This window comes from Emydura macquarii, unplaced genomic scaffold, assembly GCF_026122565.2.
Source record: "Emydura macquarii macquarii isolate MOO-44397 ecotype Brisbane River unplaced genomic scaffold, CSIRO-AGI_Emac_v2 contig_3128, whole genome shotgun sequence".
Lineage (NCBI taxonomy): Eukaryota > Metazoa > Chordata > Testudines > Chelidae > Emydura > Emydura macquarii.
Genome location: NW_027133265.1, coordinates 5,047,315 through 5,071,037, shown reverse-complemented (window position 1 = coordinate 5,071,037; position 23,723 = coordinate 5,047,315). Strand labels below are relative to the sequence as shown.

The 23,723-nt window shown below is 42.8% G+C and overlaps 1 protein-coding gene across 4 annotated transcripts in view; it reads right to left on the bottom strand.

The window, feature by feature from the left end:
- Positions 1-23,723, bottom strand: part of ATP8A1 (ATPase phospholipid transporting 8A1) — a 215,715-nt gene that overhangs the window by 85,836 nt on the left and 106,156 nt on the right. For all 4 annotated transcript variants that reach the window (XM_067531192.1, XM_067531193.1, XM_067531194.1 and 1 more), the window contains 3 exons: positions 11,565-11,704; positions 1,680-1,818; positions 24-88 (listed from right to left, as the gene is read on the bottom strand). In XM_067531192.1, the coding sequence (XP_067387293.1) occupies positions 24-88; positions 1,680-1,818; positions 11,565-11,704 (344 nt within the window). The remainder of the gene's footprint in view (positions 1-23; positions 89-1,679; positions 1,819-11,564; positions 11,705-23,723) is intronic.

Below are 23,723 nucleotides of genomic sequence, written 5' to 3'. Positions count from 1 at the left end.
AAGAATTTGCAGATTTTACTTACATCAAGAGAACCTTCATTTATAACAATAAGTCCCATGTTCTTTTTCAGAAGTTTACATGAGTGACCTGTTAAAAAAATATTTGTTATAAAAAATTGCTCTACTCTAAAACCTTTATAATTTAACCAAATATTTCTTCTTTAAACTAAAATTGGAATTTTGAAAAATATTCAGTGTTGGTCTAACTCCGACCTATTGAGAACAATGGCAAAACTTCTGACATCATAGCACAGCCATTTTGCTAAGATTATCATAGTTAGTATGTAATTGTGCAAAATGTTTATAAATCCCATAACTTTCATGTATACAAACCAATGGGATTGTGCAATTCAGGTGTCTGTATACATAAATAGCCAAGCAGCGCGTGTGTGCAAACACCTGAGGTGTGCATGTGCATAGGATATTTGTGCCTGTATGTTAGATGCATGATAACGTAATGTACACAACTGTATGTGCATAAGACAAAGTCTGCCCTATCCTTTACAGTAGTTATCACAAGTAAAGAAAGGCAACTTTTTTTTAATACAAAATGTAAAAATCATTTCAAACAAAAATACTTGGTCTGAGTTTAATATTTTCATCCTGTTCTTATGTTGATATCCCTTGAACAGAACCATATTTTCACTGCATGAATGATTCTTACAGGATTTCTGAAAATTCCCAATGAAACATCCATCAGATTTATGTGACATCGCACATTCATATTAGTATTGACTCAGCAATCTACTATTATAATCTTTTAGAAACAACGAATGGAAATAGACTGTCTAGAACATTTTAATATTATAAGAAAAATAACAATCATGTAACAAATACTAGAAATACCAAGTTTGCTGATTCAGTGACAAACTAGTTTTGTTTTTGTTCTCTTTGGGTCTGAGTTGGCAACATCTATGCACAATAAGTTTACTCACACAGGTAGTTCCATTAATATCAGTGAGATTATATGCCTGAGTAAATTGTTTGGAAGATGAGACCTTCTGTAGTGATGCCTCCAGAACTGTACAATTGGAGTATGCCCTATGTGATCCATACCAAATGAATATATACCTACATCAAAATACTTAAAGAATAAAAATCCTGTGCCATCCATCTGTATTTCATCTGTTTTTCATTTGTTTTTCTTAATTTATTTTCTTGAAGAGCTGGAAGGAAAATGTGAACTTTTTTCCTATTGTATCTTTTTGGTGGAAGTTCAATAAGATGCTTTGCAGGAGTTCTGTGGTTTGAGGCTGGCCATACTTTGCAGTAGCAGCATCTCCCAAACAGAAATAGTTTAAAAATATAAGGAACTTCCAGGATCAAAGCTTTTTTAAGATGGAGTTATGACAGTCGATAGGTATCAATTATTTATGGAGAAAATAAATAAAACCCTTCAAGAACTTTTTTAATGTGACCAAGCAAACAGAGGAAAGCGAGAAAATTCTAAATTAAGGTTGTACCATGAAAGAAATTGGTCTTAAGCTTTTTTCTCAAGACTGCATAATCAGCTAGCACTTAAATCCTGGAGTGCCACATGATAGTATTACCCCAACAATATACCTAGTTTGTCTGAAAGCATTTATGCTCTAATTCTTTCACATCTTGGATGGCTTTTGTTACTAAAATTTAGAAATTTTAAAAAAAGAAACTAAATACATCTCAAAATCAAACAATACCAATGTTAATAGCAGTCTCTTGTTTGTCCCCAGTAAGAATCCAAATTTTGATGTCTGCTTTCATTAGAGTTTCTATGGTTTCAGGTACTTTGTCTTGTAGCTTATCTTCAATAGCTGTAGCTCCAAGCAGCTGAAGATTCTGTGAAAACACAGAATTAAAGACACAATTAAAGGACTTCAATTTGAATTTACCTACTGAAATTCCCAAGTTTTCACAAACAGTAATTTTAACATTTATTTTTATTTCCCTTTTCAGTCTTTAAGTTAGATCATCTAGTCTGAAACGTATAACATAGACCAGAGAATTTCACCCAGTTATCCATGTACTGAGCTGAATAACTTATGTCTGACTAAAGCATATCTTTCAGAAAGGCTTTCAGTCTTGATCTGAAGACTTCTAGAGATGGAGAATCCACTACTTCCTTTGGCAGTTTGTTCCAATGGTTAATCAGCCTCATTGTTAAAAAACAGTGCCTTATTTCTAATTTGAACATGTCTGGCTTTAACTTCCAACCACTGGGTTTTGTTATGCCCTTCTCCATTAGATTAATCCATATTTTCTCAAGTGAAGGTACCTATACATTGTAATCATGTCATCTCTCAGTCTTATCTTCTTTTTGATAAGCTAAACATATTGAGCTCTTTAAGTCTCTCATTGTAAGCGTTTTTCCCCATCCCTTAAATAATTTTTGTGGTGCTTTTCTGTACTTTCTCAAATATCAGTTTAAAATTGTGGACACTGGAACTAGGAGCAGTATTTCAGTATTGGTCTCATCAATGCCATATGTAGAAGTAATATCATTTCCCCCTACTTCCCTATTTATACATGAAAGGATCACATTAGACCTTTTTTGCCACAGCTTGCATTGTGCATCATGCTCTGTTGTTTGTGCATTGTGATCCTTCTTTCCCTTTCAGAGTCACTACTTCCCAAGGTATAGTCTCCCATTCTATATATATGGCCTGCATTCTTTGTTCCTAAATGTCGGACCATGAATTTGGCTATTTTAAAATGCATTTTGTTTCAATGGGCTCATCTTACCAAGCAATCCAAATCATTCTATGTGACTACCCTGCCCTCATCATTTACCATTCTGCCAATCTTTTGTGTTATCCACAGATGTTAACAAGATCATTGATAAAAATATTAAATAACGTTAGGCCTAGACCTTACCTCTGAGGAGCCCTTGACTGACAACTACATTTTGAGACCTGGCAGTTAGTCAGTTCCTAATTCATTTAACCTGTGCTTGTATATTGCTGATTTTTTAAACAGTGTTGTTTGGTACTAAGTCAAATGCCTGACAAAAGTCTAAATATATTAAATCGATGAAGTTACCTTTATCCACCAAACTTGCAATCTCATCAAAAAACAAAATTAGGTTTATATTGAAGAAACTCATGTTGATTTTATCAGTTTTTCCACTAAATACTGCATATTTATTGACTGAATATTGTATCAGCTTTTCCATTATTTTTATTTTTTCCATTTTTTGGGGAAATTCTCCTGTATTTATTAAATATTGACATCACCAGGCCAGTGATCTCAGATAACACTCTTAGGAATCTTGGGTGTATGCTCTCCAGGACTTATGATTTTGAAATGTTTATCCCTAGTAGGTGTTTAGATGTTGCTCTTCTAGAACCAGATCCTTGTTCCTTAAAAACTCTGTTTCTTCACTCAATTCTTCTATCACCTTTGTGGCTTCTTCAATGCTGCCCTCCCGATACATGGAGCATACTCCACCTCACTGCCTCTAATTGGGCACCCAAAACTTGAGGCATGTAAGTCAGACATCACTTTTAGAAATTGGGACCTAAGTGACTTGTCAAAGGCCTTTTATCAATGTAAAAGAAGGAATTAGCACTAAGAAGTTCCTGGTTCTTACTACTGTGCTCCAACCCCACTTTCTTTCTTTCAATATTTCCAAATGCAACTGACCTATTCAAGCCCAGTCAATGCTGAGAACAAGGGATGGAGCAATAATTAAGAGAAATAGAGACAATTTGTAGAGGTATTAAGCATCCTCAATTCCATCTGACTTCAGTTAGAATTATGGGTCCTCAGCACCTCTGAAAATCAGTCCCTTTGTCTTTTTGCTAATAAACTCTGAAAGCTCTATATTGACAGCAGCTATTTTAAAAAATGTTTATATTCTACCTTTTGTTGCTTTAATTTGTTCCTTTAAATTTATTATTTATTAAATCTTGGTGTATTCATTAAATTTTTTACTTTGCTTTTGTGCTCGGTGTTCTTGATAGTACCTTGTTGTTCCCTCAATCTGAACATTTATTAGTAGCTAAAAAGCATTCTCCCTGCAAAACATACATTCTGTCTGGGTAAAGAGTATTGCTACAAAATGGTTGAACACATTTTAATCAGACTTTGAAAGAACAGCTGCTTTGGGGAAGAGACCAAACATGAAAAATTTATATCTAAACGTTATGTGGCTGAAAAACAGGGTTTTAGAACTGCAGTTCCATGTCAACACTAACTATAGTATTGCTATTTCTTTTATTCTTTTTTCAAATATATAAAATATACCATCCTATGCTCTAGGTTTATATGGAAAAGGTCTTCGCAATGCTACAATACTGTTTAGAAACCTAGTAATGTATAGCTGATTAATTTTTTTAGAAACATGCATAGTCTGTTCTTTCTTTTAGCCCGTAATTTAAGATTAAGCCCCTGAACGATAACTATTGTTTCCAACTCCACTGTGAACACTAGTGACAGGATTTGAAATGTGTGTGTGTTTCTTTACACATGGTTTAAACAATTACACCTGATTAATTATAAACATTACTTTACATAGATGACTACACTAAAGGCAATGACAATCTGTACTGAATCTCGATAAAACCCCTATGATAAATTACTTCCAATTTTGGGAATTTCAGCAAAACCAACTCAGGGAAATATTCTTAGTTCCTGGACACCTGAACTGTGCCAGTTGGTGTATCATAAGTAACATGATTTTTTTTTAAATACAAAGGTTTCTCACTAGTAACTGTGGTTTTCTGAAAATGTTGCCTCTGCATATTCCCACTTGTGGGTTATAATGTCTCTGGTGTTGAACTACTAAATTTTTCTAGCCAGCACTGATAGCTGGGGCTGCATCTCCTTCTCCCTGACAGAGGATTCCATGTCTATAAAAAGGAGGATAGCTTTTAGCTCCTTCCCTTATTTCAGAATTCTTTTCCTGAAAGTTCAAAGTAACGGGGAAAGAAAGTGAGGACTATGAGTATGCAGAGGAAACACTTTCAAAGAACACTTACTAGTAAGTAATCCCTCTTTTTTCTTACAGTGCCTTGGCATAGTCCTTTTTGTGAGAAATATGCAATCAGTACAAGCCCTCAGGAAGGAACTGTAGGTGAAAAGGACTGCAAAACTGCCACAATAAGCATCAGCACTAGATTACAGGTCAAGAGAATATTGGAAGTGACCATAATTTCAGTCTCCCCATCAGACCTCAGTGAGGAATAATTATTTTAAATTAAATACATATATAACATTAAGCAACAACTTTGCAAACTCTACAAAGAAAACTAAAGGCCTGCAATGGATGTGGTCTTTAGACTAGTTGAATAACTTTTGATATATGCAGGTAAATGAGCACTCAGCAAGTCTTAATAAGAGCATAAAAGATACTTGTGATGTATAGTCTGATGGCCTGTTTGAGATGACAACAGAGATGACATGAGATTGGAAATGGTGATTTTAGGACACTGACTGACAAAGATACCATATGGAAAAGAGTTTATAGAAGACTGGCAATTTTGCCTGTATCTCACTAAGTCCTGGCAGTAGCTTTGGATGTGACAAATATTCTCTTCTCAGGTGTATGGTGTGACAGATCTGAGATCTTGGAAACATGGAAATTTCAAAGACTATTATATCTATAAATGATATATTTATTTTTGTAAATTAGGAATTGTATGTTGGCTCCCTGGGGTAGGGTTACAGAGCTTCCTGCAAGAACTAAAATCACTGAGGGGAGTAATTAACACAAATTCCTGCACAGATAAACAGCTTTGGAGACGTACCACTCCTAGTGGAAAATTGCATATAATGGTTTTGACTGGGTTGAAGAGGGCCAGCAAACAGACCTTTCCCATTCTGTCTTAACTAAAATTTTGGCCAGTCTTTCTAACATCTCCTCCTGGATGTCTAGCTGTCAGCTCAAGGTCAACACAGCTAAACCAGAGCTCTTAATTTTTCCTCCCAAGACCTCTACCTTGCAACTCCCTTCTCAATCACTGTAGACAAAACCACCATCCTGCCAGTTACTCTGGCCTGTAAACAGGATGCTATTTTTAACTTGGATCTCTTTTTAAGTCCTCACATCCAGGCTACAACTAAATCTTGATGGTTCTTTCTACGTAACATCTCTAAGATATGGCCTTTCCCATCTAACCACATAGCTAAAACACGCTCTCTCTCTCTCTTTCTCTCTCATCATATCAAGTCTTGATACTGTAACACCCTTTTCTCTGGCCTTACGAAATGCAATATTGCCCCACGCATATTCTTTCAGAATGATGCTGCAAAGATCATTCTCCTGGCCCATTGCTTTGACCATGTCACCCCTCTCTGTGAAGTCCTTGATTGACTCCCCTTTCTCTATCACATCAAATAAAAGCTGCTTGTCTTCACTTCTAAGCCCTTCACCCTCACTATCATCCCTCATTAGCTATCTAAATGTTAACTTCTGCCTCTATTACCCACTTGTTAAATTGTTAAACAAACCTTTTGATGCTTTCTCCAGTGCTGCCCTTCACGCTTGGGAGGAGCTTATCATAAATATCTGCAAAATTATCTCATTGTCCTCCTTCAAACTCTCTTTTGTAAATAAGTATCATGGCAAAGAACTTGACAATGGTAAGGCTGCTGGTGTGCTGATACCACAAACTATCATGCTGACCAATTCTACTTCACTGTTTCCTAGTACTCTCTTGTCTATCTGTCCATATCCATCTCTTGCCTCTTGTCTGATACTTGGATTGTAAGTGCTTTGGGGGCAGAGACAGTCTTTTTGTTGTGTTTGTAACATGCCTAGCACAATGGTGTCTTGGTCTTTGACAAGGGCTCCTAGAAGCTATAACAGGGGTGGCCAATCTGTGGCTCGTGAGCCACGTGGTTTTTTTAAAGATAAAGTGCGGCTTGCAGAGCCTCCTATACCACTCCCATTCTCCACCTACCAGACTGGGGTGGGGAGCTCAGAGTTTCTGCCCTGCAGCAGGGTGGTGGAGCTAGCGGATTCTGCACAGCAGGGAGAAGAGTCTCGGGGGGGGGGGGGGGGGGCATTCCGTTTGGTCACCCCTGCATTACAGAAATAGAAATAATAAACAACATCAGAGCTGGAGTTTGTCCTATTAAAAAAAGGTGATATAATGTGCACTTTTATGTGATGTGGCTGAGTAATAGCACTACACACAAACAATTCTAAGGAACTGGTGTTCTTAATCTTAATTGGGACTCCTAGATTTACAGTTTAAGCGTGTTCCCATTAGGCATGGTTTCTTTTTGAGTGGTCAAGTTCAGGTATGTGTAAAACAATCTGAGAAAACTTCTGAAGCATCTGTGCATGAAGCAGATAGCCTGCTACACCAAAATGGAAAAAGAAAGTTCAAGGTCTTCCTGGCATTGCAATAGAATAGATTCCTGTCAAGAACCAAAGGTCTCAAACCCATGGTCCACAGGGTTCTTAGGCACCAGTAAGTTCCCATCTACAACCAGCATCCTGCTAACAGTGGCTAGAACTAGAAGCTCAACTCTAATAGAGGACTCCAGTCCTGAGCCCCTGACTGGCAGAAATCTGGGGGGTCCTGATTGCTTCCTGCTTCTATTTAAATCAAGCACTGGAACAGGAAGTTGTCCATACAACTGGGTTTCCCCTGATTAGGGCTGGTTCTCTTGCACTACCTGCTCCTACTGCCTGACTATGATTTCCTGGTAACCTGACCCTACTTGCCTCTTGACACCTGTCTCTCAATATGCCCTTTGGCCTGTCTCAGACTCTGATCTCCTGGTATCTGACCTGCCATGGCTCCTGACCATTAGGTCAGACCGCCCACATCCCAGTTGTGATACTTCCAGGTCTAAAGCATTGAGGGTGCAACACTAGAAGGCCTAATCCAATTGGAACAGAGGAGTTTGGTAATAAGGCAATATATCCAAAACAGAGACCAGACCCCAGGCTTGCCTGGTCCAAGCATTCCAAACTCTGAGGGACCCTTCTCTGACCCCTGGCAATGAGAACGATGACAAGAGTGGTCTCTAAACTCTTGTACCAGGAAACCTGAGAGACTTGATTGGGACCTATGTCTGGAGCTTGGTACCAGGAAAGCATGGATGGCTTCACAGCCACCAGTAATATTCAGCGTTAGGGATCTTAACCTGGCCCTATGGAAGCGTGATGGTACCGAGGCTGAGGTAGGTGGTGCCAGGGATGAGCATCCTGGTGCCAATAATCTAAAAGGCTGCATTAGTGCCAGCGATGGTCCTCATCTGGTACTGACAGGTAAAATAAGTCTCTAGCTATGTCATAAACTTCAGGTGTAGTTGGTGCTGATATGGGCTGCTGATCTGTGGTGATCTAGAAAGACTCTTCTGTCTCGATTAGAGAAGTAGCCAGTCTTAATGGTCCCTGAGATGGCACTTGGGTCTCTCTGAGCAATCTGGTACTGGGGAACAACAAACTGAAGGCCATGCTCTATTTTTGGTATCTGAAGGACCCTCTGTGGAAGTCATGCACTTTAAGCATTAAGAGACTGCATGCAGACTTTTTCTTGTGCTTCTGAGGCAGAGACTCCAATTTCCTCTGCCTTCAAAAGGATGCTTCAAGAGATGGGGATGTTCTGTGGCCTCTTTCAGCTGACATGGATGGGGGAGCTCTTGGAAAGCTTATCTTAGATGATCAAAAGAGCACCAACACTGGTCTAAGGGCAGCCTCCATGTGGGTATATTGGTGGAGGTGCTTCTCCCTCAGCTTCATCTGAGTCTTGAAGTCGTGACAGATAGAGCACCTATCTCTGACATGGCCTTCACCCAGACACTTGAGGCAGTGGGAGTGACAGTCACTAGCAGATATAGGCTTCCTACAGACTGTACAACGTTGGAACCCCAGGGACCTTGACATAAGTCCCCTGGTATCAGGCAGAGTCTAGAGACTGGAAAAGCTCCAAAAGAAGGGCTAAGTCGAAAGAAAGTTTAAAATGATAAATATACTAAAAGAAAAGAAAACTCTAAAGAACTTTTTGAGTACCAGTAGGCAGATTGAGTGATTGTTCATAGGGAACACCAATGCTCCAACCACCAACAGTAAAAAGAAACTGGAGGAGGGGTGGAGCATCTCTGCTCCTTATACCCTTGCTTGCAGCAGAAGGAACTCTGGGGTGGGTGGTGATACCCCAACAGGTACTGCTAGGGAAAACCCTCCAGCACCGGTGCATGAAGCATGCACACGCTTACAGAGTAATGGCAAATGCAAGTGATCTAAGAATTGAAGGATGATTGGGGCCCTTCTATACTGTTAGAATCCTCCAATGAAGCGGCCCAATGGACTGCTTACTATAAAAATACCACAGTTCAATGCCAGGGACACAGTTTCCCACAAGTGGGATAATGCAGAGGACATTCAAAAAAGAATGTTAGCTCAAATAAGCAAACAATTAAAAAAAGTAATTCAGCTGTTCCTTGTAAGATTTTCAGTTAATTATTCAACCATCAAAAAGGCAAATGAAGTTTATATCAGACTTTTTCCCAAGAGAATTTCCTAAAAATGAGTTTTCCATATTTAGGAACTATAGATACTTCAAAAGTCTACTGGCAAAATTTTCTAGATGGCTAAAATTAAGCTCCTAAATCCATATTTAGGTATTTAAATCAAATAGGCCTGATTTTAAAAGGCAATCAGCTCCTGAAGCTCCTATTAACTTCACTGAGAATTGTGGGTGCACAGAGGTATTGAAAGACAAACCACATACATTTTGATGCTCAAAAAAAGATTCAGAAGCATAGGGAGATGGTTGGTTGGAGTTTTCATAGGCACTGCCACAGAGTAGAATGAAACTCTGGCAGAGGAAGGTCAGAATGAGCAAGGACAGTGTACCGGACAATCCTGCTCCTGACTAGCTCCTTAGCAGCTTTCAGGGTTCTGCATTCTATGAGTCTAATTTTCAAAAGTTTTAGACTCAAAGGTACGTGCAAAGTAAGTGCCCAATTTGCTTGTACACTTACCACAACTGCACATTCTAATCAGGGGATAGGGTGGTGGAGAATACATCCAGGGGCTTCTGAGTCCGCTTCCATGTGCCTTCTCCTTTTCCCCACCTCTTTACCTTTAGGGAGGTGGGAGCTGCTGCTTCACACTTTTCCTTTCCTCCCCATCTTCCTCATATTGCAGGGAACAGTGGGGAATGAGTGGAGAGAAATCACATGTTTAATCTGGGCCCAAGGTCTGGGACTTGTCCTCCCACTGCTGCTTGCTATTGGGTGATGGGTTGCAGATATGTTGTGGGGCTGTGTCATTGGCTCTTGTCTGGTGCTGCTGGTGGTGGGGATATATAACCTGTTTTCCTGTGAGGAAAGCCTGTTTCGTGTAGGCTGCCTGTTTCAACCCTACCCTTTCCATCCCTAACTATCTGGGCAATATATGAAACACTATTTTACTGCAATTTCTACATAAAACCATCAATATTAGTAATCTATAATATAGAGGCACTAACTTTTGTGGACAAAGTACAAGGAGAAATATCTACTTCAACCACAATTAGAACAGTTCAGCAAAATCCTGAAAGGAACATCAAAGAGACAAGATGGGTGAAGATCTTTTATGGGACTAACTTTTGTTGGTGAAAGAGACAAGCTTTCCAGCTACACAGAGCTCTTCTTACCTGAAAAGCTTGTCTCTTTCACCAACAGAAATTGGTCCCATAAAAGAAGTTATCTCACCCACCTTGTCTCTTTAATATCCTGGGACCAATATGGCTACAACACTGTAAATAGGAATGTGAATGACATTTACTAGCAAAACACAATGGTACACATACTTGCTTCTACATTCTATTTTTATGTAAAGAAATGCTACAGGAAGTGGGAGGGGGTAATATGGAGTGTGGGGAAGAAGGGGATGAACATTTTCAAAAGTGTCTAAGGGAGTTGAGCACTTAGCTCCTTTATGTGCATTTTAAAAAACCCATCTTAGGAGTCCCATTGCCTCTGCTAGGAGCTCCATCAGGCCCCTAGACAATGTTTGACTTTTAATGGGGCTTGTGTTCTAAAGTTGCTTAGCTGATTTTGAAAATCCCACCATGAGCAGGCAAAACTAGCACTTACGTTTGACTGAAATGTTACATGGTATAAATGGATTGACTCCATGTAAGTAGCATGTAAAAATCTAGTGTCTAAACTAACTAATTAGAAATTGGCATGCCAAACATGTATCATGTAGGACAATATGTGATGGTACTAGGAGAGCCTGTAACACAAGTTATAGGCAACTAAGGAAAGACAATATAGTGTGCAAAATAACTTGAGAAAGTTATATGTCCTGACATTACACGGAAAGTAAAAAAAGAAAGAATTATTACTCACAAAACCACAAATATTATGTTGAACTCTACTATAAATGAAAAACACAACACAGTATTTGCTTTTGTAGATAGTTGAAAATGTACAGCTCAAAAACAATGCTATTTTTTATTGTTAACCTGCATGCTAACTTTACTTCATTTAATGATGTTCTGAATTAAACTCTGAAGACTACAGTAATCATGCTATATAAATAAAAACAATTTGTTCAAGTCTTATCCTTAAATGAAGAATCAAACTTCATGTACTATATGACAAGAACATAACTAAAACCAGACATTTCCACCTACTTTTTCAATTAGTTCATAACTCTCCTCAAGCTTCAGTGCTCTGTTTTGTACAGATGTTGAAGCTCGTTGATAGACATCTAGCCACTCTAGATATTCACTTTCTGAAATCTCAGCAACAGCAAAACACAGAGTTCTTAACCCTAAAATATTAAACAGATAGCAAAAATAGTAATCAATAATTATTTTGAGTTATTCATTTCCTTTGAGTGCTAATAATATTTAGTTACAAAAACTAAATTTACTATGAACAAACAGATAAAAGAAGAATTTACTGGTACATATCACGAAAGCATCTTGCTTCAAAAATGCAAGACAGTATTAAGGGTTTATCTACACTAGGAATATTTGTACCAGTATACCTACATCAAAGTAGTGAAATAGAAGCAAATCCCTGATGTAGACCCATCCTTTTGTGTGCTGGAGGGTGAGGGATGGGCAAAAAGTTCTCTTCAAATCAAGGCCTTTTTACTTTTGCAAGGGGCTGAAGCAGAACAGGCCTGACCATACAACCCATGTAGCCTCTCAATGACCATCATTTCTAATGCTTCCCCTTGCTAGAGGCCAAGGAACTCAACTTCTACCCCTTGCAAAGGGATAGTAGACTTTCCCTGAGATTAGTCACTCTTCAGCCTCTTGCAAATCAGTGAGAGGCTTATTCTAAGGGTAGTTTTTTGTTATTCCCCAACAAGGAGGGAAGGAGCTGTGCTGATAATGGATATCTTTCTGCTCCTTGTTGAGTGGGGTGAGGGGTGGGTCATTGACGTTAGCAGATGGGATAGGAGGGACAGAGAGGGCTGATGATAGAGCCTCATATGTACAGATACTTAGCACAGAGGCTGGACTAAGGCTGCCTCCCTTAATGGCAGCAGATGTAGCTTTAATCCTTTCATCATTGTAGGATAAGTATAAAATTAAAGAATTAAAGTTAGTTTAAGTTTGGTTAAGGAAATAAATGTGTATAAAGAAAAGCCCTGACTGGCAAGTAGAAGGAAGGCCTTGAAAATAATTAATTATGAGACCAAAAGGAATGAAGTAGGGAGGATGTCTGCTTTAAAGAAGAAGTAATGAAATAAGGTAGGGAAGTTTCTAAAAAGAAGGTCTCTGACAGGGTGACTACAGATGGTTTTCAATAACACAAAAAGAATCTCTCTCAAAAGGAACCAATATAGACCTTCCCATCCCACATACCAGTGTTATTTCCTATGTAAACCCAGGTGCAATGAAAAAGCTGTGGGTCAGCAGAAAGTGGGGGAAGAAATAAGGAGGAAAGGCCTTGGGAAGAAAGGAGGTTGTAAATCTTATCTGGATTAAGACTGGAAATAAGGGTGAACTGTCTCAAATTGGTTTTTAGCTGAAGTCAGAAAAAGACGGTTACTTACCTTGTAACTGTTGTTCTTCGAGATGTGTTGCTCATGTCCATTCCATAGTAGGTGTGTGCGCGCCCCATGCAGGGTTACTGGAAAATGTTTCCCCTTAGCAGATGCCGCAGTATATGAGGCACTGCCAGCCTTACACCCCCTCAGCTCCTTCTTGCCATCAACTCAGACAGCGGGGATGGCGGTGGGTCATGGAATGGATATGAGCAACACATTTCGAAGAACAACAGTTACAAGGTAAGTAATCGTCTTTTCTTCGAGTGCTTCCTCATGTCCATTCCATAGTAGGTGACTTGCAAGCAGTACCTTGGAGCGGGTTTGGAGTTCATAGGTTTGTTGACTACTACACCGCCCTACCGAATCTAGTGTCATGTGCCTGCTGTACAATGGCATAGTGGGACATAAAGATATGAATGGACGACCACGTAGCAGCTTTGCATATGTCCTGCATAGGCAACCGCACTAAAAATGCTGGAGAAGATGCCTGTGCTCTGGTGGAGTGAGCTGTGACATTGCCCGGAAGCGGAACCTTTGCCTGCTCATAGCAGAAGTGTATGCAGGTGGTTATCCAGGAGGAGATTCGTTGCAATGAAACAGGTAAGGCTTTCATTCTTTCAGTCACCGCAATGAACAACTGCGTGGACTTATGGAACAGCTTCTTCCTCTCCAAGTAGAAAGCCAGGGCTCTGTGTACATCCAGCATATGTCATCTCTTTTCCTCTTTGGAAGTGTGTGGCTTTGGGAAAAACACTGGCAGGAAAATGTCCTGGTTGGTGTGGAATTATGATACCATCTTGGACAGGAAGGTCGGGTGAGGCCTAAGCTGGACTTATCCTTATAAAAAATCGTATAGGGTGGCTCCAACATGAGTGTCCTAATTTCAGACACCCTCCTGGCTGATGTGATAGCTACTAAGAAGGCCACCTTCCATAACAGTAGCAGAAGTGGGCAAGTTGCCATGGGCTCGATTGGCACCCTTGTCAGCCTAGAGAGGACCGAATTCATGTCCCACGGCGGTATGGAATCCCTGACCTGCAGGTGGAGCTTTTCTATGCCCTTCAGAAATCTCACCGCCATGGCGTGAGAAAAAAATTGATCTCCCGTAAATTGTGGGATGAAAGGCAGAAATGGCAGCCAGATGCACCTTTAGTGAGGCAGCAGCTAGACCCTGAATCTTGAGGTGCAACAGGTAGTCTAGGACCACCTGGATCGGTGCCTGGTGGGGCATAACCTGCAACACTGCGGCCCAGAAAGTGAACCTCTTCCACTTGGCCAAATACGATGCCCTTGTGGAGGGCTTCATGCTACTCATCAGCACAGTCTGCACCTGAGACGAGCAAGGAGAGGGGCGAATGACAGCTCCAGGAGCATCATGAACCAGTGCTGCCTGGGCCACACGGGTGCAGCAAGGATGACCCTCACCTTGTCTTTCTTGATCTTTAATAGGACCTTATGTATTAACGGAATGGGAGGGAAGGTGTACAGCAGCCCGCCTGCCCATGGAATGAGGAAGGCATCTGACATAGTCCCCTCGTCCCGCCCCTGAAAGGAGCAAAACTGGCCGCACTTCTTGTTGACTTTGGAGGCAAAGGATCCACTTGGGGAAAACCCCCCCTCTGGAAGATCATGTCGACGACTGATGGGTGTAAAGCCCACTTGTGAGAAGGTACAAAGGACCTGCTAAGCCAGTCCGTGCTGGCATTCTTGATACCAGGGAAGTGAGAGGCCACCAGGTAAAAATCGTGGCCTATCACCAGCTTCCAGAGACCCACCGCCTCCAGACAGAGAGCTGGGGAATGAGCCCTGCCCTGTCTGTTGATATAACACACTGCGGTAGTGTTGTCTGTTAGGATCTGAATCATCTTGCCCTTCAAGAAAGCAAGGAACACCATGCATGCTAGGCGGATCGCTCGGAGCTCCCTGATATTTATGTGGAGCCCCTGGCCCTCTTCCGACCAGGTACCCTGGCTTACTGTGACCGGAGCTGATGTGCCCACTCCACCCCAGGTCCAAAGCATCTGACACTAGAGTCATTGAGGGGCCCCAGTTTGTAAAGGGCATTCCTTCCATCACTGTCCGAGGGTCTAACCACCACACTAGTGAGGCCAGGACCCATGGGGGCACTGTGACAACCCTGTCCACGGGGTGCCTGCTGGGGGCACAAGCCGAGGCCAGCCAAAGCTAAAGCAGTCTGAGCTTCAGGCGCGCATGGCGGAGCACAAAGGTGCACGCTGCCATCTGCCCCAGTAGCTGCAGGCAGACTCTTGCCATTGTAAGGGGGAAGGTCTGGAGATTCCTGATCAGGCCAGACATGGCCTGTGGCAGAAATGTTCTGGCCTGCATCAAGTCGAGGACTGCCCCAATAAACTCTATCCTTTGTACCAGCACCAGAGTAGACTACTGCTCATTTACAGCCTGTGACAGGTGGCTCACACGAGGTCCAGACTGGCTTGGGCCTCAGCCCTTGATCTGTCTCTGATTAACTACTCAACCAGATACGGGTAGTTCTGTACCCCTCGACGCCTGAGATACACAGCCACCATTGCCATGCACTTTGTGAACACCCTCAGGGCTGATGATAGGCCAAATGGGAGGGCTGTAAACTGGTAGTGGGACCACAAACCACAAACCTAAGAAACCTTCTGTGAACCGGAAAGATCAATATGTGAAAATATGTGTCCTTCAAATCGAGGGCAGCATACCAGTCTCCTGGATCCAGGGAGGGAATAATAGAGGCAAGGGAAACCATGTGGAGTTTTTGCCTTCTGATGTACCTGTTCAGGCCCTGCAGGTCCAGGATGGGTCTGAGTCCCTCTTTGGCCTTCGGGATGAAGAAATATTGAGAGTAGAAACCTCGTCCTCTCATATCCAACAGGACCGCCTCTATGGCTCCCAGCATGAGAAGATTGTGCGCCTCTTGTAAGAGGAGTCGCTCTTGAGAGGGGTCCCTGAAGAGGGACGGGGATAGGAAGGTGCAGGGAGGAGGAGGTCTGATGTTATATGAGTCCAGGCCAGGAGGAAAGGAGTGAGATGGTTCAGTAAAGGTGGGGATGCAGGATCCAGATGCGAGGCTGGAATGCTGTCCTTGTGCACACGATCAAAATGCATGCCACTGACCGTCTGAGCGTCGGGAGGTAGGCAGCCATGCAACTGAGGAAGAAGACTCAGGTCCTGCCTGTGCCGCCTAACGTTCTTCTCTCTGTCTCTCCTCCTGGAAGTCCCAAAGCGCTGTGCTGGGAACCTGGGCTGCTGCTGGCTCTGCTGGGGCTGGAACTGCCTCCTGGAAGTTTGCAGAGTGTACAGACCTAATGAGCACAGAATTGCCCTTGAGTCTTAAGCCCACGGAGCTTTGCATCCGTCTGCTCCAAGAAGAGTGCGGCGCCGTTGAACGGTAGGTCCTGTATGGACTGCTATGCCTCCTGGGAGTGACTGGATGACTGGAGCCACGAGCAACGGCGCATGGAGATCCCTGAGGCCACTGCCCTTGCAGCTGAGTCGGCCGTGTCTGAAGCAGCTGGTAAGGCTACTCTGGCCACTGTTCTGTCCTCCTCCAAAACTGTGGGAAAGTCTTGGGCCTGATATGCAGGTACGGGCTCACAAAACGCTTGAAAGAGTCCCACAAGTTATAATTATACCTCCCTAACAACACCTGTTGGTTGGCGATGTGGAACTGGAGACTGGCAATAGAATATATTTTTCTCCCAAACAAGTGTAGTAGCTTGCTGTTATTGCTTTTGGGAGTTGAGCCAGGCTCACCCTGCCTGTCTGTCTCATTTGCTGCCTCCACCACTAGGGAGCTCGGTGCAGGGTGGGTGAACAAGTATTTGAACTCTTTTGCAGGAACGTAATACTTTCTCTCCATCCTCTTTGAGGTCAGGGGCAGAGAGGATGGAGTTTGCCAGATACCCTTAACCAGCTTTAGGAGCCCTTCGTGCACCGGCAGGGTGAGCCGGGACAGTGCTGCTGCCGCCACTACATTAAATAGGTCGTCCGTCTGTTCCTGCAGCTCTTTTGCCTCCAGCCCAAGGTTGGAGGCCACCCTTTTTAGGAACTCCCAGTGTGCTCGGAAATCATCCAGAGGAGCCAATAGGCCTGCCACCAGTGCCTCATCTGGGGAGGAAGAGCATGACTGACCTGGTGCTGGGAGGGCTGGCCCTTCTGCTAAGTGTGTGGGAGACCCTGCAGATGTACTCTCCATAGAGTCCAACTCCTCCCCTGATTCGGAGTCATGGGTCTCTGCTGACATTGCTGGGGCCCCGATTGCTTCTCTAAAGAGACCAGGGAGTAGGGACCCAAGGCCACTTGTAACCCCCAGGTATTGCCATTGGGGTGGTCATTGGCCCTGAGGCCACCCTAGAGGGAGCAGGTAGGGACCTTGCCCTTGTTCTTCAGGTCGGAAGGCTGGGTGGGGGAGCCACTGGGTCCTTTCCCTTCCTGGAATCGCTGGACTCTCCTGTCAGAGACCAGCATCGCCCAGAGCTTGATCGTCTCCCTGTACCATGGTACCAGGTGGAGGGGGAGCAGTATTTGTGCCTCTTATCCCAGTGCTCCCTTGACCGACGTCTCAGTGATGGGGAGTACAAGTCTGGTGACTGGCAGTGTTGCTGCCTGAACCGACTTGGTGAGGAGGACTGTCCATGGCAAGAGGAGGAGCGGGAGTGGCGTCTGGATGATTGGGAGCTCCTCGGTACTGAAGCCTGCTGTCGGCGGGGGTCTTCTCTATGTAGAAGCCAGCGACTGGGTTCTGCGTCGCCCATGTGTGAGTGAACTCATCGGTGCTGGTGACCTAGAACGATGCCTGGCTCCAGACAGGGAGCGTCTACTCAATACTGAGTAGGACCTGCGTTGACTCATCGATGCTGCTGCCCTCGATGCCGACGATCATGAGTACCGATTCGAGCTGTCTGGGATCCTGTGGTACCGGTGATCTGCCCCTGGAGACTGCCTTGATGCCGGGGAACGCACTCCAGGGGATTGGCCTCTTGGCAGGACCGATCTCCTCCACGTGACCTGTTGGGGTCCGGTGAGGTGTGCTGTCACTGGGGGGAGGGGGGGCCACATTGGAGGTTTTCTCTTCGATGTGGGCACTCTACTCCTTGCTATTTCTATCTGGGCAGACGGGTGCATGGGACAGGCAGGGCCAACAAGTCGGCTGCCACCTGAAGCGCCTCTGGTGTTGAAGGCACCGCAAGGTGTAGTGGTCCCGTCCCGCACTCCAGAAACGGGGGACACTCTGTGGAAGGGCTCACAGTCCTGGGCGACAACTGCCCCTGCGGGCATTGATCGGCACACTGGCTCTGAGCTGCCCCAGAGCTCAATCCTGTGTCCTTAGATCTCTTCTGTGCAGGGGAGCGGTCGTCTGCCGGACATTGTTTCCTGGGCTTCTTTTTCGGTGAAGAGGAAGCCCGGTGTTGCAATGAAGTCGGTGCTGGTGGAGTACTCTGCACTGACCTGGTGCTCAGTTTCAAAAGAGATCGGGATGATTCCGATGCCTCAGATGGATATCTCGGTCCTTTTGAGTCCTTGGTCTGAATGCCTTGCAGATGCAGCACTTGTCCTTTTTATGAGACTCCCCAAGGCACTTTAAGCAGTCTCCATGGGGGTCACTAATCGGGAAGGCCTTCCCGCAGGATTTACAAGACTTAAAGCCCAGAGATTGGGGCATACCGCAACGCCGGGTGGAGGTCCCTAACAGGACTACCTCATCAACTACAACAACTAAGAACTATCTAACAATTACTTAACAAGTACTTATAAAACAAAGGCTACAGCTAAGAGGCACTTGCTGAAGCAAGCAAGAACGCAGTTCCAGTAACCATCAGTGGTGGAAAGGAGGAACTTGAGGGGCTGTAGGGCCGGCAGCACCTCATATACTGCGGCATGTGCATGGGGCTCCAGGGGGCGCCAGAGCTGACCCTACAGGATTGGCTAAGGGGAAAAGTTTTCCAGTAACCATGCACGGGGCGCGCACACACCTACTATAGAATGGAATGGACATGAGCAAGCACTCGAAGAAGAACTGGCAATGACATCACCTGTTTATTAAAGGGTATAAAAAGTAAACTCTTAAAGGTTTCATTGCTAATACCTGCCTGACCACATTGGACCAATATAGGTCTAAACACCCCTGGATTTAGCCTGTTTGTAAGTATCTTGATCAAATGCTTATAAATGTTTTGTTACTGTTTGAATGTAGTAAAATGCTTATTATTTAGACTTTTAGGCATATTTAAAGCAATTGTATAAGTATCATTTGGCCTTTGGATTTAATAAAAGGAATTTATGGTTAAATTATTGTTTGGTAGTTTCCCCTATCAATATTAAAAATTTCAAATATTATTAATAATTCTAACAATAATCTTTTACAGCCATTCTGGCCTGGATTCCTTGTCCAGAGGAATGACGGGTCTCTCGAGAAATGTGACAGATTCTTGTCCTCGTCCTGACTGGTCTTCTTATTCAACACCAGCAGTAACAGGGATTTCCTTTCCTCACTCATCAGTAAGGGATGCTAATCAGGAACTAAAGGAGCAGATACCGATCTACTCAACACATGGGAGTTTTTAAAAAGTAAAATGTTTACATTTAAATTTAAAAAAATAGTTGTTTCCTCTGGCCTTTTCTAACAGCAAAAAGGATCTTATTACTCCTCCAATGTCTCCTAGCCCTCTTTCTGCTAACCCCCAAATAGTACACGTAAGCCAGATCTGAGTGTCTCAGTGGCACTCCCCCTGCTCAGCAGCTGAAAGGGGGGCACTTTATTTGCATGGGCTTTGTATCTGCATGAGTACAATTAAGTATTTAGCATAACTTACCCAGGTGATGAGCATAATGGGAAATGGTTAGCAGGGCTGGTTTTGGGCTACAAACCACTTTTGTGTTAACTGCTGAGGTAATGAAATGTTGTCCTTCAATTATATGAACAGATGTCAGCAAAACTGTGCTTAGTCTGTTATGATAGAATCTGCATCCTAAACTAAACAGAGCTCCACAAGGGTGGCGGACAGATGTTTCAGCCTGGAAACAAGTGGGGAGGTGGAGCAGTCTCCTACTGGGATTGCACTGGCCCTGACAAAGGGTTGCCCCCAGGCATGGAGTGATTCTCCCTTCCCCTTTGTTAAAAGGTAGAATTAATGACTCATCTTGGAGTCTTTTGTTTCTTGAAAGCAGGGACACTGCCTGTATGTCAGCAGAAGGTTTACCCAAGAGCTGAAATCACTAAGAGCTAAATCAGTAGAGGATCTGGGAAACCTTGCCTGACAACTAACAGAGCTGAGTGAGCACCAGGCAACTCTGGTGAGAGGCTGGGACAGTCGGTGCGAGCCTGGTGCAGTCAGCGGTCGGCAGAGAGGCCAGCACAGTCGGTGCCAGCCCGGTCAGTGGTTGGCAGAGGGGCCGGCACAGTCGGTGCCAGCCCAGTGCAGTCAACGGGAGCTACGTGCAGTCGGAGCCAGCGGTCGGTGGGAAACAGGCATGGTCGCTGCCAGTGGTCGGGGACTCAGTGAGGCCCGAAGGCGGTAGGAGACAGCAGCAGAGGGGGCCTGGTCAAGCCTGTGTTGGACAGGAGCGGCATAGGGGGTGGAGCCACACCCAAGAGGTGGACATTGCAACTACGCCAGTCAGTACAGGGGGAAGAAGGAAGGGAGAGGCGAAGGTCATGCCCCTGGGAGGGGTTTTGTTCATTGAGTTCATGAACTCTGTTTGCACTGTTTCCCAAACCAGTGCTGTGTTACCTCTCTTTTGCTATTAAAAGGTTTCTTTCTACACTCAGACTTTGTGCTTGCCCAGGTGATTGGGTGGGGGCTCGAGCCAGTTTGGTGTTGTATCATTGAGAGGGACCCCTAGACATAGAACCCGGCCCTTGCTGCTGCTGACTCGGTCTGGCAGAAGGGTTACATACATGTAAGCTTTAAACTTGAACTGACATTTATGGAACTAAGAGCTTGCAGGATCAGAGCTAATGTACATCTCTATCCTAAAGTGCAAAAGCAAAGAGTTTTGGATAAGCTGCAGGCTTTTCATAATCAGTAAATTTTAACCCAAGACATCTAAAATTAATCACTTTGGCAAAGCTGGTCTGTGACCTACACAGATTAGGCATGTCCATGCAAATACAGCCTGCTCCTGAAGTCTTCTCCCCCAGTTCCTCACTACATGTCAGGGGAGAGCTCATTCAAACCCTCTTACATCAGTCTAGGATGACCACACATAGATTCATAGAACTTTTAAGGCCTAAAGGGACCACCAGGTCATCTAGTGTGACCTCTTGTATATCATAGGCCATTAAATTTCACTCAAATATCCCTATGTTAAGCCCAAAGACTTTAGTTAGGCCAAAACTTTCAGTCCTCAGGAAACGAAATATTGTGTGCCACAGGCAGAGAACAGGAAAGACCAAGGTACCACCTAATGTCCAAGGCCCCTGCACTCTTACATCAAAGCTTAGTGTGTTCCTAACACTTTCAAATTGCCAAGAAATCTAGAGGAGGGTTAAGCACTGTTCTTACTCTTAAATTGTTAGATTAGTTCATGTACCTTATATCTAAGAGGTATGTGCTAACATTCCCCACCCAACCTCTTTATATTAATTGTTACTCTCCCGATTCAAATTTCCCAGTACCATTAATGTTCCTTCATAAGCCTTAATAGAGCTTTATTTTATTTATTAAGCTTCTTCACTATTTAAGCAGTTGAAATTAAGATCTCTAAAATGTAATTAAGTGCAAATTAAATGCCAAAATATAGTGTTAATCTATGTTAGAGGTAGGAAAGCAAACATTTGTATAACAAAAAATTCCAAAAGTTATGTTTTCTCCACTATACTAACTGAGCCATGTTTGCACACCCTTCATATTTCATAGTACGTTTTCATAACCATTAAGTATAACTCTAAATAATCAAATGTCTCAATGAACATTCAAAATCTTTGCATAATTGGGAGCTGCGTCATCAGTCCCTTCAAGTTTGTTCTTAGGATTCTTCAACTCTGAATTTAAACATTAAAACTTGCTGGGACAGCTTCCCTGACTATGGAAAGCCAGCAGTTTAGGATTTAATTGTACATTAGCTCTGATACTGCAAGCTTTTAAATTCCATAGGATTTACTGAGGACTACAAGACCAGAACTTTTAAATCTTGGAGGACATACTGAATCTGTGGATAGCTGGAGTTTGGAATAAATGTCAGTTCACATTTAAAACTTGCACGTACTATTTGGGGGTTGGCAAAAAGAGGGCTAGGAGACATTGGGGTGGGGGAGGAAAGATCATATTTCTTCTCTAATGAAAGGGATCCAGGACAATGAATGGGAGAGAAAAAGGTGGGAAGGATTGTATAACTTGGATATTAAAATTTTTCCAAAATCTTTTCACAATCCATCAGTCAGATGATTAAGTGGGAAAACAGCAATGAGCATGTATGAAATATCTACAAAGCTAGGGTTTTTCAAAGAATTTGCTGTTTTCCATAATCTAAACTTTAATTTTTTAAAATAAAATTACTAGCATACTGATTGCAAGGAATCATAACAATGAAAAACTGAGACTCTTATTGAGTCGGCTTCTTGACAGATTCGAACACTACCACAGAGAGTTATACAGTTCTTCCATTCATCTAAATGGGTATAAACAATGAAATTTATTAAATGCTTAAATGTAAATGTCATCAATGCTAACTACTTCATTTTTGAACAACATAGCAAGTATGTGTAGCAAATGCCAAGGACATGCTGTATTGCCATGAGTGGAAACATGAAAGAAATGGTGTAATGTGTCATTGGCAGTATTTAAATTTGGTGCAATAATAAATATTGAATTCTTTTTTATTGCATTATAGAGTGGAGAACACTTTTTTAAAAAAACAAGTTAATTCAGTGTTTGTGAAAGGTCATTGATTGATTGATTTGGAGATTAAGTCCTCTCTGTCTTCAAAAAAGACATGAAAGGTGCAAGAACAGCAGCAGCACACTTCTTTACATGGACATGGAAGTACACTACGTCTAGAGAAGGCACAATCTGGAGAAGGATAATAATCCACTAAGAACTGGATTGAAACTCTGGACTCGGTTCTTATGGATTATCAGATAATAAACACTTTACAGCCACTACCTAGATAGCCTTGATTCAAACCAATACTTTAGATGTGGAAGACTTCACATTTTGTTACATTTTAGCTGTCCCTGTTCAGGGCTTTTTTTTTTTTTTTTTGTTAAAGTTTCTAAGCAACCCAGACATCAAGATCCAAGGAGTCAAAGGTTTATTTATCAGGAGCATTAGGCTGCTGCACGACCAACTGACAATATTTTGTTTATTTCCATAGCCTATTTCTATTTTAGTGTTCATTCCTACTATGATATTCTTAGTATGATACTCTGGGCATTATATAAGATTATTTAACGCTATCCAAACACTCTTGATGCAAATCATAATGTGGAGAACAAACACAGGGAATACACCTAAGTCAAGCTTTTGGGGTCACTTAGGGCAGCATTCAATGATTGTGGAAGGAAATCACCACACCAACCAAAGGGATCAATTACATGCTGATACAAACGGAAAAGAGGGGAGTAGAAATAACGGAATAGAAATAAGCATTCCTGGTGTAAGAGATCTCAAAAGATTTGGCCAGACCATAACTCTCTATTTACTAAAGGTAAGTACCTCAATTTAAGATTTAAGAATGTCCTTGCCTCCAAAGGAAGGTCTAATGGATTTCCTTGGACACCAGGGAATACACAATCAAAAGAAAACAAAAAACAAAAATCAAGGTTTTCTCACAGTGCCAG